The sequence below is a fragment of the Salvelinus sp. IW2-2015 genome, linkage group LG4q.1:29, assembly GCF_002910315.2.
Source record: "Salvelinus sp. IW2-2015 linkage group LG4q.1:29, ASM291031v2, whole genome shotgun sequence".
Classification (NCBI taxonomy): domain Eukaryota; kingdom Metazoa; phylum Chordata; class Actinopteri; order Salmoniformes; family Salmonidae; genus Salvelinus; species Salvelinus sp. IW2-2015.
The window spans coordinates 82,632,727-82,647,358 of record NC_036842.1 but is presented as its reverse complement, the minus strand read 5'-3'; the positions used below and the strand labels follow the sequence as shown (position 1 = coordinate 82,647,358).

The 14,632-nt window shown below is 42.8% G+C and overlaps 1 protein-coding gene across 4 annotated transcripts in view; it reads right to left on the bottom strand.

The window, feature by feature from the left end:
* Nucleotides 1-14,632, bottom strand: part of sec16a (SEC16 homolog A, endoplasmic reticulum export factor) — a 79,091-nt gene that overhangs the window by 9,383 nt on the left and 55,076 nt on the right. For all 4 annotated transcript variants that reach the window (XM_023985876.2, XM_023985877.2, XM_023985878.2 and 1 more), the window contains 12 exons: nucleotides 12,999-13,080; nucleotides 12,086-12,203; nucleotides 3,711-3,822; nucleotides 3,076-3,181; nucleotides 2,539-2,679; nucleotides 2,126-2,239; nucleotides 1,833-2,034; nucleotides 1,243-1,673; nucleotides 1,111-1,158; nucleotides 875-1,018; nucleotides 285-374; nucleotides 48-104 (listed from right to left, as the gene is read on the bottom strand). In XM_023985876.2, coding sequence (XP_023841644.1) covers nucleotides 48-104; nucleotides 285-374; nucleotides 875-1,018; nucleotides 1,111-1,158; nucleotides 1,243-1,673; nucleotides 1,833-2,034; nucleotides 2,126-2,239; nucleotides 2,539-2,679; nucleotides 3,076-3,181; nucleotides 3,711-3,822; nucleotides 12,086-12,203; nucleotides 12,999-13,080 — 1,645 coding nt within the window. The remainder of the gene's footprint in view (nucleotides 1-47; nucleotides 105-284; nucleotides 375-874; nucleotides 1,019-1,110; nucleotides 1,159-1,242; nucleotides 1,674-1,832; nucleotides 2,035-2,125; nucleotides 2,240-2,538; nucleotides 2,680-3,075; nucleotides 3,182-3,710; nucleotides 3,823-12,085; nucleotides 12,204-12,998; nucleotides 13,081-14,632) is intronic.

Genomic DNA, 14,632 nt, shown 5'->3' with positions numbered 1-14,632 from the left:
GACATGCTAATCATAATGGCTGGAACGCACGCACACAAAAAACTAACCTCCTCCTCTGGCTCATCCAAGTTGACCCATTTCTGTTTCTTCTCGTCCCAGACAATCTGACAGAACAGACCAGTCAACTGAAACCACTCATCAGCTCCAATACACACACACACACACACATACTGACCACACTGCCATGTATAAACTGTGAGCTTTTACAGACAGGACTCAGTATAGTAAGGAAGAGTATGTACAAAAATGACTGGAAAACAAGGAGTGTTGAAGAGTTGACTTACAGATTTGTTCTTGTCATCCGGAAGGTGGGCTTCATTCTTCCCCTTCCTATAGAGCCAGTTGAGCCAACCGCCACCACCACCCCCCCCTCCCTGAGAGAGAGAAAAATAAAATCAGAAATGGTTACAGAAATAAAGAGCATTTATATGTGTGTGTGTGTAAGAGCTGAAATGATCAACCGAAAATAACCAACACCAACCACTAATCAAAGACATCTTGCTGATATCAATAATTACTATAATTAGCCTATATTAAAAAAAAAAGCTATTCTGGGCGATTGCTAACGGGACAATTGATAGCTACAAAATTCAAAGTAGTAGTAGTTTTAAGTAAGTAAGTAGCCTTGCATGAGACTTGGCTTATACCAGCTGTAGCGCGAGGCAGCTTGATGTACAAGTACACCCCCTGGACAGGACGCTAGTCTAACACAGGGCCTTACCCACAATCCATCTCCTTAATGCTGAACTCACAACATTCCAATCTCAGGATGGACACTAACCACAAGGCCATTGGGGTAATAATAAAAAGTAACTGTGGCGTGTGTGGGATTGTGTGTGAAAAGGACACAATACGTAGTGTGTGTCTGCATAACCTTTTTAGGTGAGTCCTTCTTGGCCTGCTCAGGGATGGAGGGTGGAGGCGGAGAGGACTGCTTGGCTGCCGAGTTGCTCCTCTCTCGTCCTCCGGAGTGTGTGGAAGATTCCGACATGGTGCGGGAGCGGCGACCTGGAGGCTGCTGCAGACAAAACAGAGCCAGTCAGACTAACACATGCACACACACTGCCAATGGTAACAGTGACCTGACACACACGCATGCACACACCCTACCATTTGCATTGAGGACTGTGAAGTAGTCCTGGATCTTCTTCCTGGGCCCTGTGCAAACAAGACAAGAGTTAGTGACATCAGCATATCTCCTCAAACTATTCAAACAAGGCTGAATGCACGTAACACACACACCATGTGAGCCATTTGGTCATAGAAGTCCATCTGAGGCGTGAAGGTGTTCCTCTGTGGAGAGGTGGACATGGGAGGAGGCTGTAGTTCCGGTGGACCCGTCAGCTGATAATCGTCAGAGGGCATCTTTTGTGGCTGCTGCATTTGTGGGGGCATCATTTGTTGCTGATGCTGTGGTGGGGGCATCATCTGTTGCTGATGCTGTGGTGGCGCCATCTGCTGGTGCTGGGCTCCAGGAAACATGTCATTTTTGTCCGGTTGGGGCTGCTGGGGTTGGTAAGGTTGTACAAAGCCAGAGCCTTGGGGAGGGAACCCTGATAAAGGGATCTGGCCAGGTGGTCCAGGGAGACTGGGGGGTACTGGGTAAAACTGGACCCCCTCGTTGGGGTGTGGTGGCTGGGAGACCATTCCGTCCTGGAGGATAGTTGGGGGAGCTAGATGGGAGGAGAACGTTTCTGTGTTTAGTGGTGGCTGCTTAGATTTGTGAATTGCTTTGGGACAGTGGTCATTGCATTGATTAGGAGTCAACAAGATCTAAAACATACATGAACAAACACACACCTATCGTGTTACAAGGTGGGCTTGTTGCTCACCTGGAGGCATCAGCTGCACCCCTTGCTGAGGCGGTCCAGGCATGAGTGATGTCATCAGAGGGTTGTCAGAGGTGTGGCCAACCATGTCCAGAGGCTGAGCATATGGCTCAGGCGGGCTGGTCTGGTCTAACTCAGAATTGGGGGTGCTGCAGTCATACTGCTGAGGAGTATCCCTGTCTGCATTGTATGCAATCACTCCAGTCTATGGGGGAAACAAGAACAGCCCAGTCAGTTACAGACACACTTACAGCAACATGAATAGGCTTCTCATACACATTAATAAACACACACACCCTCATCTGCCCATCCAGCTGTCTCAGATGAATCAGCCACTCTGGCTCGTTGAAGAGCTCCTGATCTGCCTTCTCCTTCAGTTGTGGATCGAAGAATCGCATCTTCTCAGACATCTATAATTAACAGCAGACCAGACATTCAAAATTCTCACACATAGTAACAATCAACACCTAAGAGATAGGTGTGTGTGAGAGTGAGTGAGTGATTGAGTGTGAGAGAGTGTGAGTGAATAAGAGAGAGAGAGAGACTCTGCGTGTATGAATGAGGGTGTGTGTGTGTGTGTGTGTGTGTGTGTGTGTGTGTGCGCGCACACACGTTTGTATTTGTGTGCAAGTATGAGTGAGTAAGTACATGTGTGTGACATTGCGCTTGTGTGCGTGTTGTGAGAGCGATTGTATGTGGGTGTGTCTACCTGTATCAGCTGACTGGTGAACACAGGAGAGTGGTAGGACGGCTGCATGAGCACGCTCCTGGAGATAACCTCACAGTAATGGAAGGCCTGAGCACACAGGCCGGCCTCAGCCAGGCGACACGCATAGATCAGCTTGAACACCTAGAGGGAGACAGGAGGAAGAAAGGGCAAAGGTCATGATAGCTGATTTCATCGCACAGAGGCCGGGCACATTCACTTTACATTAGGAGTGAAGAGGAAATTCAGCATCTCTTGGAGGGTGGCGGAAGTTGATCAAAATGCTTCTTTAATGATAAAACCAATGTGTTTCATCCCTTCACATCAGGGTTTTACTTAAGTTCAGAGAACAGGGATCAGACGGCACTACTCATAGAAATAGAATGACTAGAAGACATTTCTATGCAGCTACTGCCATGCTATACAGCATCTCTAGATGACCATTCAGTCCATTTCTGTAATATCAAAGGGGGAAAGCTTCAGGAGGTATGTCTATGGTGTGTGCTCAAGTTCAGATGTTTGATATGTGTGTGTACTCACCTGGAAGTTGGGCAGGGAGCAGGGCTGGGAGCCCAGAGACTGGGCATACTCATAGGCCTCCGTCCTCTGGATCGCTTCGTTAGACGCAAACTGGAAGAACGACAGACTAGCAAGAAAGAGGTCATTAAAGCCTTTGTATGCCATATGCATGAAAGTTCATATTTCTATGTAAGATTATATGCCTGTGAGTTTGTTCCACAGTGTGGCAGCGAAAGCAGAGCAGAGGTGTGTGTGTGAGAGAGTGAGAAAACTGACTGTCCGTGTCCAAATATCCATACCTGCATTCTAAATAATAGGCATTTTGGTTATGTGAGAAAAGATTGTTTTACATTGTGAAATTTCAAAAAATGTGTATGTGTTAAATGCCAGGATGTCATACTCATTTCAGCTATTCATCTAGTAGAATTCACTGTACACCATTGAGGAAGAGAATAGTCTTTCGAGCCTCAAATGTGTTTGACAACAGCTGATAATCAGCTGAGGGGACGCGCTATTCCCAAATTAACGAATGGCGGGAATCAACGCAATATGTAGTATGTAGTCTGATTACTACACAGTAAGCAGTTTAAGTAGTAGGGAAGACATTTCCACAACGGCCAACAAGTGAGGAAGGGACAGAGCAGCAGATGTCTAACCTGTGGTTTGAGCCGATTAGAACCATCTTGGTGCTCTTTTTGGTAAACACCCCCAAACCAACCTGGGCCATCAGGTAACAGAAGTGGGCCGCATCGGTTAGCCCCTTGGAAGCTGTAACACACGTCAATGGACTGTTGAAAAGAGCCTGACTACCTCAAATTCAACTCAATTTATGAATAACGCAGAACTATGTTCTGACTGTTTTCGGTCAGGATTGCAGCAGGTAGTTATATTGCATTTATTATCATAATATATAGTTTGTCATCAACATCATAACCATTAGTGATGGGTGGGGGAAAAAAACGATAGTTACATATCGCAATATTACTTTGACCAATATCATATAGATACTTTGACTCCAAGTAATGATTTGTAAAAAGGTAGCGTTAGCTAGCGCTAGTCGGATGTACCTGCGTCAATATGCTGGTATTTTTCATCCTATAGCTTGGTCTCCATCTTTCCCAAAAAATTAGAGTACGCCAACATGTTTTCAGCACTTTTTATTTTCGTGACTGATCAAAACTTGTTTATTATGGCTCTTGTCTCTGCAGCAGACATATAGTGAGCAATATGTTTGGAACATCAAATCACAAAATCAAATGGCAACAATGGAGGCTCCTCAGAAGAGGAAGGAGAGGACCATCCTACTCAGTGAATTTAAGAGAAATAAAAAGTGAAACACTAAAAGTTATTAAATTTACTACACTACCAAAAGTACCAAAAACACTACCAAAAGACAGCTGCTCGTCGAACATCTCATTCAAAAAAATTATGGAGTCAGTCGCTCATTTGCTGCTATAACAGCCTCCCACTCTTTTGCGAAGGCTTTCCACTAGATGTTGGAACATTGCTGCGGGGACTTGCTTCCATTCAGCTACAAGATCATTAGTGAGGTCAGGCACTGATGTTGGCCGATTAGACCTGGCTCGCAGTCAGCGTTCCAAATCATACCAAATGTGTTCGATGGGGTTAGACATCGCTTTGTGCACAGGGGCATTATCATGATGAAACAGGAAGGGGCCTTCCCCAAACTGTTGCCACGAAGTCCAGAATATCATTGTATGCTGTAGTGTTAGGATTTCCCTTCACTGGAACTAAGGGGCCTAGCCCGAACCATAAAAAACAGCCCCAGAACATGATTCCTCCTCCTTTACAGTTGGCACTACGCATTGGGCAGGTAGTGTTCTCCTAGCATCCACCAAACCCAGATTCGTCTGTCAGTGTGTGTGATTCATCAATCCCGAGAACGAATTTCCACTGCTCAAGTCCCCAATGACGGCGAGCTTTACACCACTCCAGCCGACGCTTGGCATTGCACATGGTGATCTTATGCTTGTGTGCGGCTGCTCGGCCATGGAAACCCATTGCTTGAAGCTCCCGACGAACAGTTATTGTGCTGACGTTGCTTCCAGAGATAGTTTGGAACTCGGTTGAGAATGTTGCAAAAGAGGACAGGCGATTTTTACGTGTTATGCGCTTCAGCACTCGGCGGTCCCGGTCTTTGAGCTTGTCTGGCCTACCACTTCGCGGCTGAGCTGTTGTTGCTCCTAGACATTAACACCTCACAATAACAGCACTTACAGTTGACCGGAGCAGCTCTAGCAGGGCAGAAATTTGACGAACTGACTTGCTGGAAAGGTCAGATTTTCTAAAATAGCCGAATCCACTAATTCTTCCACATACTTTTATATATATTAGTGTATATTCACGTCACCAAATAACTGATTAAAACACACCGTTTTTGCAATGAAGGTCTACAGTAGCCTCAACAGCACCCTCTATGGTAGCACCATGGTGTAGCCGGAGAATAGCTATTTTCAGTTCTCTGGGTACATTGATATCAATACAAAACCTAGGAGGCTCATGGTTCTCACCCCCTTCCATAGGTACACAGAAATTATGACGTCTTCTGGAGCATTATGACGTCTTCTGTTTATTGCAACACGTAGACATTTGTTTCATGTTTAATAGGCATACGATATATTTTCATTTAGCCAACCATTTATTAGCCTGCTATGAGTGGACACAATGTTTATAGTGCACATGAATGTTAGCAAGACTCATGAGGTAGAAGTTCTGTTCATTTGATTCAATGTATGGTTTCCTTTGTTCATATTTCCTGTGTTATGTCAGAGTTCCTCGTGTCTGTGTCCTACAGTGCATTCGGAAAGTATTCAGATGCTTTCACTTTTTCCACATTTTCCAGTATTATTCTAAAATGTATTAAATCATTTTCCCCCTTCAATCTACACACAATACCCCATAACGACAGAGCAAAAACATTTTTTTATTTTTTTTGCTAATTTAAATATCATATTTACATATGTATTCAGCTCTTTTACTCAGTACTTTGTTGAATAATTTTTTGCAGTCATTACAGCCTTGAGTATGACGCTACAAGCTTGGCATACCTGTATTTGGGGAGTTTCTCCCCAAATGACAAGTAATTTTTCCAACAATTGTTTACAGATTATTTCACTTACAATTCACTGTATCGCAATTCCAGTGGGTGGATCAGACGTTTACATACACTAAGTTGAATGTGCCTTTAAACAGCTTGGAAAATTCCAGAAAATTATGTAATGGCTTTAGAAGCTTCTGATAGGCTAATTGACACCGTTTGAGTCAATTGGAGGTGTACCTGTGGATGTATTTCAAGGCCTACCTTCAAACTCAGTGCTTCCTTACTTGACATTATGGGAAAATCAAAAGAAATGAGCCAAGACCTCAGAAAAATAATTGTAGACCTCCACAAGCCCAATTCAGGCAATTTCCAAACACGTACCACGTTCATCTGCACAAACAATAGTATGCAAGTATAAACACCATGGGACCACCCAGCCGTCATACCGCTCAGGAAGGAGATGCGTTCTGTCTCGTAGAGATTAATGTACTGTGGAGCGAAAAGTGCAAATCAATCCCAGAACAACAGCTAAGGACCTTGTGAATATGCTGGAGGAAACAGGTACAAAAGTATCTCTATCCACAGTAAAACGAGTCCTATATAGCGACATAACCTGAAAGGCCGCTCAGCAAGGAAGAAGCCACTGCTTCAAAACCGCCACAAAAAAAGCCAGACTAGGGTTTGCAACTGCACATGGGGACAAAGATCGTACTTTTTGGAGAAATATCCTCTGGCCTGATGAAACAAAAATAGAACTGTTTGGCCATCATGACCATCATTATGTTTGGAGGAAAAAGGGGGATGCTTGCAAGCCGAAGAACACCATCCCAACCGTGAAGCACGGGGGTGGCAGCATCATGTTGCTTTGCTGCAGGAGGGACTGGTGCACTTCACAAAATAGATGGCATCATGAGGAAAGAAAATTATGTAGATATATTGAAGCAACATCAAGACATCAGTCAGGAAGTTAAAGCTTGGTCACAAATGGGTCTTCCAAATGGACATTGACCCCAAGCATACTTCCAAAGTTGTGGCAAAATGGCTTAAGGACAACAAAGTCAAGGTATTGGAGTGGCCATCACAAAGCCCTGACCTCAATCCTACAGCAAAATGTTGGGCAGAACTGAGAAAACGTGTGCGAGCAAGGAGGCCTACAAACCTGCCTCAGTTACACCAGCTCTGTCAGGAGGAATAGGCCAAAATTCACCCAACTTATTGTGGGAAGCTTGTGGAAGGCTACCCGAAACATTTGACCCAAGTTAAACAATTTAAAGGCAATGCTACCAAATACTAATTGAGTGTATGTAAACTTCTGACCCACTGGGAATGTGATGAAAGAAATAAAAGCTGAAATAAATCCTTCTCTCTACTATTATTCTGACATTTCACATTCTTAAAATAAAGTGGTGGTCCTAACTAACCTAAGACAGGGAATTTTTACTAGGATTACATGTTAGGAATTGTTTAAAACTGAGTTTAAATGTATTTGGCTAAGGTGTATGTAAACTTCCGACTTCAACTATGTTTTTTTAAATTTATTTAACTAGGCAAGTCAGTTAAGAACACATTTTCATTTACAATGACAGCCTACTGGGGGAACAGTGAGTTAACTGCTTTGTTCAGGGGCAGAACGACATATTTTTACTTTTCAGCTCAGCGATTCTATCCAGCAACCCTTAGTTTACTGGCCTGCCGCCCCAAAATAAGGTATCCGTTTTTTATTTTTAATACATTTGCAAAAATGTCTAAAAAAACTGTTTTGCTTTGTCATTATGGGGTATTGTGTGTAGATTGATGAGGGAAAACATTTAATACATTTTAGAGTAAGGCTGTAACGTAACAAAATGTTGAAAAAGTGAAGGGGCCTGAAAAATTTCCGAATGCACTGTATGTTTCTATAATTTTTGTCGTGCGTAATAGGAGGACGTGCTACCCAGTGCGCATAGAAATAGGCTACGTGGCCTACACTCCACACTATAATAGAAAAGTATTGTTCCCATGTATGCATGGTGTTGAAATATCAATAATCATCATCACGTCTGATTAAGACGAATGTACCAATGTAACAATGGATGTCGAAACTGCCTTTTACATTGTAGAACCAGTTTATTGGTTGCAATTGCCAAATTGGGTAATTGTATGGTCCTGGGGTCCAAGTGCTTATGTTATTGTAGGCCTACCTGTTTGAGCTCCTGTTAGACAGATTCGATTTGGTTTCTCAAGGGGAGTCTGTACATTCTAGCCCTCTACCGGTGTCCGTTCAGATAGGACAGGTTAAGCCTGATACAGAGGCTATTTCTTTTGGGGGCCCATGTATATTTGGGGGCCCAGAGGCCCATGTATATTTGGTAAATCTACTTGTATATTTTGTTTGGTTTGGTGCTTTCACCATTGGATCACCAATACTACATGTCAACCTGCCTTACCTTCTGCTGATTTCAGGCCATTACAACTGCTACAAGGTCCCCATTTTACAATTACATAGGTTAATCAAAATGTGTTGTAGACAAAATAATGAAAATGGCTGTCTGGTAGCCTCAATAAATAGACAAAGATTTATAGTTGAACAAGCATGTATAGATTAGTTTTTTAGACTCAACTTGAAAACTTGACTCAACTTGATTGGCTCTTAGAATGGGTGACTTGGACTTGACTCCAGTCTTGACCTGTTCTACTTGGGACTCGACTTGAGACTCGGACCTTGTGACTTGAGTCTTGCTTGTGACTCAAATAATAGTGAGTGACTTGGTCCCACCTCTTTCTGCCGGTGTAACTGCTAGCTGTACAGTGTACTGCGTGATAGTAAACCCACAATCCAATCGGTGTACAAATGCGTTAGTTCCAGTTTGTTGACTATAACGTTTATAAAGGTTCCAAATAAATGACATTATTACGTGTTCCACCACCCATGTTATTTACATTATTAAATGTCCATGTGGGCTCTGTTATGTCGGTAAAACCACCCGCTCTCTCAAACAGAGAATTAGTGAACATAAAAGTTCAATCAGGAGAAACGACAGGGATTATCCAGTCGCTGTACATTTCAATGACATGAAGCATGACATTTCCACCTTTAGATTTTGTGGCATAGAGAAAGTTAAGATATCAGACAGGGGAGGTGATATTAATAATACTCTGAGTAAAAGAGAATGTTTTTGGATTTTCACCCTCCAGACATTGTTTCCAAAAGGACTTAATGATGAAATGCCTTTGTATGTTATGCTGTGAATTGGAACATGTAATGTGTGTCTCTTGTAGATTATTCTGACGTTTTTCATATGATGTACCCAATGACTAATGAACTTGCTATGTCCTCATTGAGATTATACAGAAGTGTTCAATACGCCTTATTTATACACTTTTGTAATATTTATGAATTGCACATTGTTATATTTGGTAGCACTTATTTATTTTCCTTTGCCTCCAACCCCCTTCGATGTGTAGAACGGATGTGGGTGGAGCCAGGTCTACATAAGGGTGCAACTTTCAAAAAATCCCAAAAGCTCTGACGAAGGCCGTGTGGCCGATACGTAAGCTTATTAAATATCGGTGATACTATCAAGAGCAGTGTGCGGTTTCCTTTTCCTTCATCTTGTTCAATTGATGCCATGCACCTGCAAATAAGATTGCTCAGATGTGCGAGTGCCTTTTTGTATTTGACTATAACGTTGAAATGGTGACAGTATAGGCTGTGTAGCGGTTAGCGGCTATGGTTTGAAGAGGTTTTTGTGCCTGATCACAAACAGCTGTTTTGTTGTGCACTGAAGTCCACAAGCGAAGGGAAAAGTTGAGGAGAGCCCATAGATGCAAGGAATTATACACAAGCAAAGTGGTAATGCTGTGGCTGCAATGAAAGTGAACTGTGTGTGCGGATGATCAGCGGTGTATTAATTTAGCCGATTCTGTTGCAAAACGTTTTGCAAACGGAAGCAAACGGAATGAAACGGGGAGAGATCTACTTGAATTTGTCCAATAGAAACTATCGTTTTAGTTGGAAAACTGAGTGTTTTTGCAACTGTTTGGACTAATGATTACACCCTAGGTCACCTAGATGCAGGCAAGAGTGTGCAAGGCGGTATTGAATGTGTCACTGTCTGTCACCTTGATTAGTTCAATGTCTCTCAAATCAAATATGTTTTGTCATATGCACAGAATACAACAGTGAAATGCTTAATTACAAGCCCTTAACCAACAATGCAGTTCAAGAAATAAAGTTAAGAAAATAATTAATAAATAAAATAAAAAGTAACAATAAAATAACAAATGAGGCTATATACAGGGGGTACAGGTACAGAGTCAATGTGTGGGGGTACAGGTTAGTCGAGGAAATTTGTACAACTTCTGGGATGCCTACAAGGCCCTCCCCCGCCCTCCCTTCGACAAATCTGATCACTAATTTATTTTGCTCCTCCCTTCCTAGAGGCAGAAATTCAAAACAGGAAGTACCCGTGCTAAGGACAATTCAACGCCGGTCTGACCAATTGGAATCAACTTTTCAATATTGTTTTGATCACACGGACTGGGATATGTTCCGGGTAGCCTCCGAGAATAACATTGACGAATACATATATACGGTGACTGAGTTTATCAGGAAGTGTATAGGAGATGTTGTACCCACTGTGCCTATTAAAACCTACCCTAACCAGAAACCGTGGATAGATGGCAGCAATTGTGCAAAACTGAAAGTGCGAACCATTGCATTTAAACATGGCAAGGTGACTGGGAATATGGCTGAATACAAACAGTGTAGTTATTTCCTACGTAAGGCAATCAAACAGGCAAAACGTCAGTATAGAGACAAAGTGGAGTCGCAATTCACCAGCTCAGAAACAAGACATTTGTGGCAGGGTCTACCGATAATCACGGACTACAAAAGGAAAACCAGTCACGTCGCGGACACGAACAAGCTAAACACCTTCTTCGCTCGCTTTGAGGATAACACAGTGTGCCACTAACGCGGCCTGCAACCAAGGACTGTGGGCTCTCCGTCTCCATGGCCGACCTGAGTAAGCCATTTAAGCGTGTTAACCCTCACAAGGCTGCAGGCCCAGACGGCATCCCTAGCCGCGTCCTCAGAGCATGCGCAGACCAACTGGCTGGAGTGTTTACGAACATATTCAATCTCTCCCTATCCCAGTCTGCTGTCCCCACATGCTTCAAGATGGCCAACATTGTTCCTGTACCCAAGAAAGCAAAGGTAACTGAACTAAATGACTATCGCCCTGTAGCACTCACTTCTGTCATCATGAAGTGCTTTGAGAGGCTAGTCAAGGATCATATCACCTCACCTGACACCCTAGATCCACTTCAATTTGCTTACCGCCCCAATAGATCCACAAACGATGCAATCGCACTGCACACTGCCCTATTCATAGGCTAGGTTGTAGCAACCTCCTGATGGGTATAGGGAAAATTAGAGTATCATGTAGTAACCTAAATCTATCGATGTTACATTAGGCTGGGTGAATGGAATAAGAATGACAGTCATCCAAATTATGCTGTAATAGAAATAAGTCCATGCTTATAAAATGAATAAATAATCGCCCTCCCTAAGCTTAAAAACAGCACTGACCACCACTGAATCGCAATACATATAGTACAATGAGGTTCGCCATACATATTGTACCGGCACCTAAGTATTGTGATCATATCCTAAGGTCCCTAGCAATTCCCAGCCCTAATAACCATCATAATTCTCATGATGATGACGGTCATGGTTGATGACAAACTATTATATACTATGATGATAAATCTTCATCTTATATTCATGATAGGGAACATTTAGATTACATTTTCACTTGTCAGCGTACAAGAGTTCAGCAACAAACATCCTCCATACATCCTATGCATTTAATGTGATTAAGGACCAGAGTTTCTCCTGACCACATGTGACCTAACCAAGAAAACTATGGTCAGGTTACGTGGTCAGGGAAAACTTCTGGCCCATAAACGTGTCCTTTGATGTCTCACCCAGAGTGTCTCCCATGGTGGTGATGGTACGTGTGTCCAGGTCCAAAGTGTGGGTCAGGTTGGACAGCACCATGGCCAGATGGGGGCGCCAGTCGCCCCACTTCTCATCTCCACAGCACTGCAGAAACACTTATGTAACTTTTACAGTATAGTGCTAACACCAAATTTACTTTTTTGATCCGTTCTTCAATAAGTGCAGTTCAGTATTGAACAGCCAACTTTAATTTCGCATTGCTTAAAGATCACTTTTTTATGACTTGAAAATGTTCATTAAGCTACAAGAACAATTTAATTTTAAACATTTAATGTTAAAAGTCAAATGCAGCCGTTTTAATCTAATATCATATAATACCTGGGTAACAATTAAGTAACTTACTATGATTGTTTTCAAATGAAATGGTCAAAAAGAAACAAAAATAGGTTAGCAAAGAGCAATTTCTTATGCAAGAATTTTGCTAGGACTGAGTGGGGAAGGGAAAACTGAAATCTAACAGAGGTTTGGAATTCTCTCTTATTGGTCTATTAACTAATTTACCACCTGGCGATGTCACCAGGCAAGCCAAAACTCCATCCCACCAAAACAGAATGAACTTCCAGGCAACCTTTTCAAAAAGCTATTACACTAAAAGGGCATCGTCATAATTTCCCCAATTTCACAGTATTATTCCAACCTTATAGTGTGGAAATATATATTAAACACAAGACAGTCTCATTTTTGAGATTGGGCCTTTAAATCTAAATTCCTGTTAAATTAATAACGAATTTAATAAATTTAAATACATTTTTAAAAATCCTCCTTTTTGATGAATTTAAAAAAAATCCTCCCTTTTGTTTCTCAAAATTGTAATTCCTAAAACAAGAGAAGTGTGGTTCTGTTATCAAATTAGAAAAGGTATCACAGGGTCATACTCACAGTGGCTGAGGCGGGCATCCTCCCAGACATCAGTTGGTACACTGTCTGCAGAGGATCGTTGATGGGCAGACTGTTCGCAAACCTGACCACCCCAAGAAAAAAGGATCACAAGTTTCATATTTTTCGGTCAATACATTCACCTCTTTTTTTGGATAGCTAACGTCTTCTGGCCTCCTGACAAATTTTTCCTGACATTTTGTGTGTTTTTTCTACGTTGAGCAACTTTTTTGTACATACAATGCCTTCAGAGAGTATTCCTACCCCTTGACTTATTCCACATTTTGCTGTGTTACAACCTGAATTCAAAATGGATTGAATATATTTTCTTCTCCCCATCTACACACAATATCCCATAACGACAAAGAGAAAAATGTTTAGAAATTAGCACATTTATTGAAAACGAAATACAAAAATAAACTAAATGACCAAAAGCTTGTGGACACCTGCTCGTCCAACATCTCATTCCAAAATCATGGGCATTAATATGGAGTTGGTCCCCCCTTTGCTGCTATAAAGCCTCCACCCTTCTGGGGAGGACCTTCCACTAGATGTTGGAACATTGTTGTGGGGACCTGCTCCTATTCAGCCACAAGCGCATTAGTGAGGTCGGGCACTAGCTCAGTCGGTGTTCCAATTTATCCTAAAGGTGTTCGATGGGGTGGAGGTCAGGGCTCTAGGCAGGCCAGTCAAGTTCTTCCACACCGATCCCGACATACCATTTCTGTATGGACCTCGCTTTGTGCACGGGGGCATTGTCATGCTGAAACAGGAAAGGGCCTTCCAAACTGATGCCACAAAGTTGGAAGCACAGAATCCTTTAGAATGTCATTGTATACTGTAGCGTTAAGATTTCCCTTCACTGGAACTAAGGGGCCTAGTCCGAACCATGAAAAACAACAGCCCCAGACCATTATTACTCCTCCATCAAACTTTACAGTTGGCACTATGCATTGGGCAGGTAGCGTTCTCCTGGCACCCGCCAAACCCATATTCATCTGCCGGACTGCCAGATGCTGAAGCGTGATTCATCACTCCCGAGAATGCGTTTCCACTGCTCCTGAGTCCAATGGCGGCGAGCTTTACACCACTCCAGAGCTGAAGCTTGGCATTGCGCATGGCGATCTTAGGCTTGTGTGCGGCTGCTCGGCTATGGAAACCCATTTCATGAAGTTCCCGACGAACAGTTAATGTGCTGATGTTGATCCAGAGGTAGTTTGGAACTCGGTTGTGAATGTTGCAACTGAGGAAAGACAATTTTTACATGCTTTGTGCTTTAGCACTCAGCGGTCCTGTTCTGTGAGCTTGTGTGACCTACCACTTGAGCCGTTGGTGCTCCTAGACGTTTTCACTCCACAATAACAGCACTTACAGTTGACTGGGGCAGCTATAGCAGGGCAGATATTTGACGAACTGATTTGTTAGAAAGGTGGCATCCTATGACGGTGCCTCGTTGAAGGTCACTGAGCGTTCCATTAAGGTCAAGCTACTGTCAATGTTTGTCTTAAATAGTACCCGCAAAACACCAGTCTCAACGTCAACAGTGAAGAGGCAACTCCGGGATGTTGGCCTTCTTGGCAGAGTTGCAAAGAAAAACCATTCTCTGTCCAGTGTTTGTTCTTTTGCCCATCTTAATC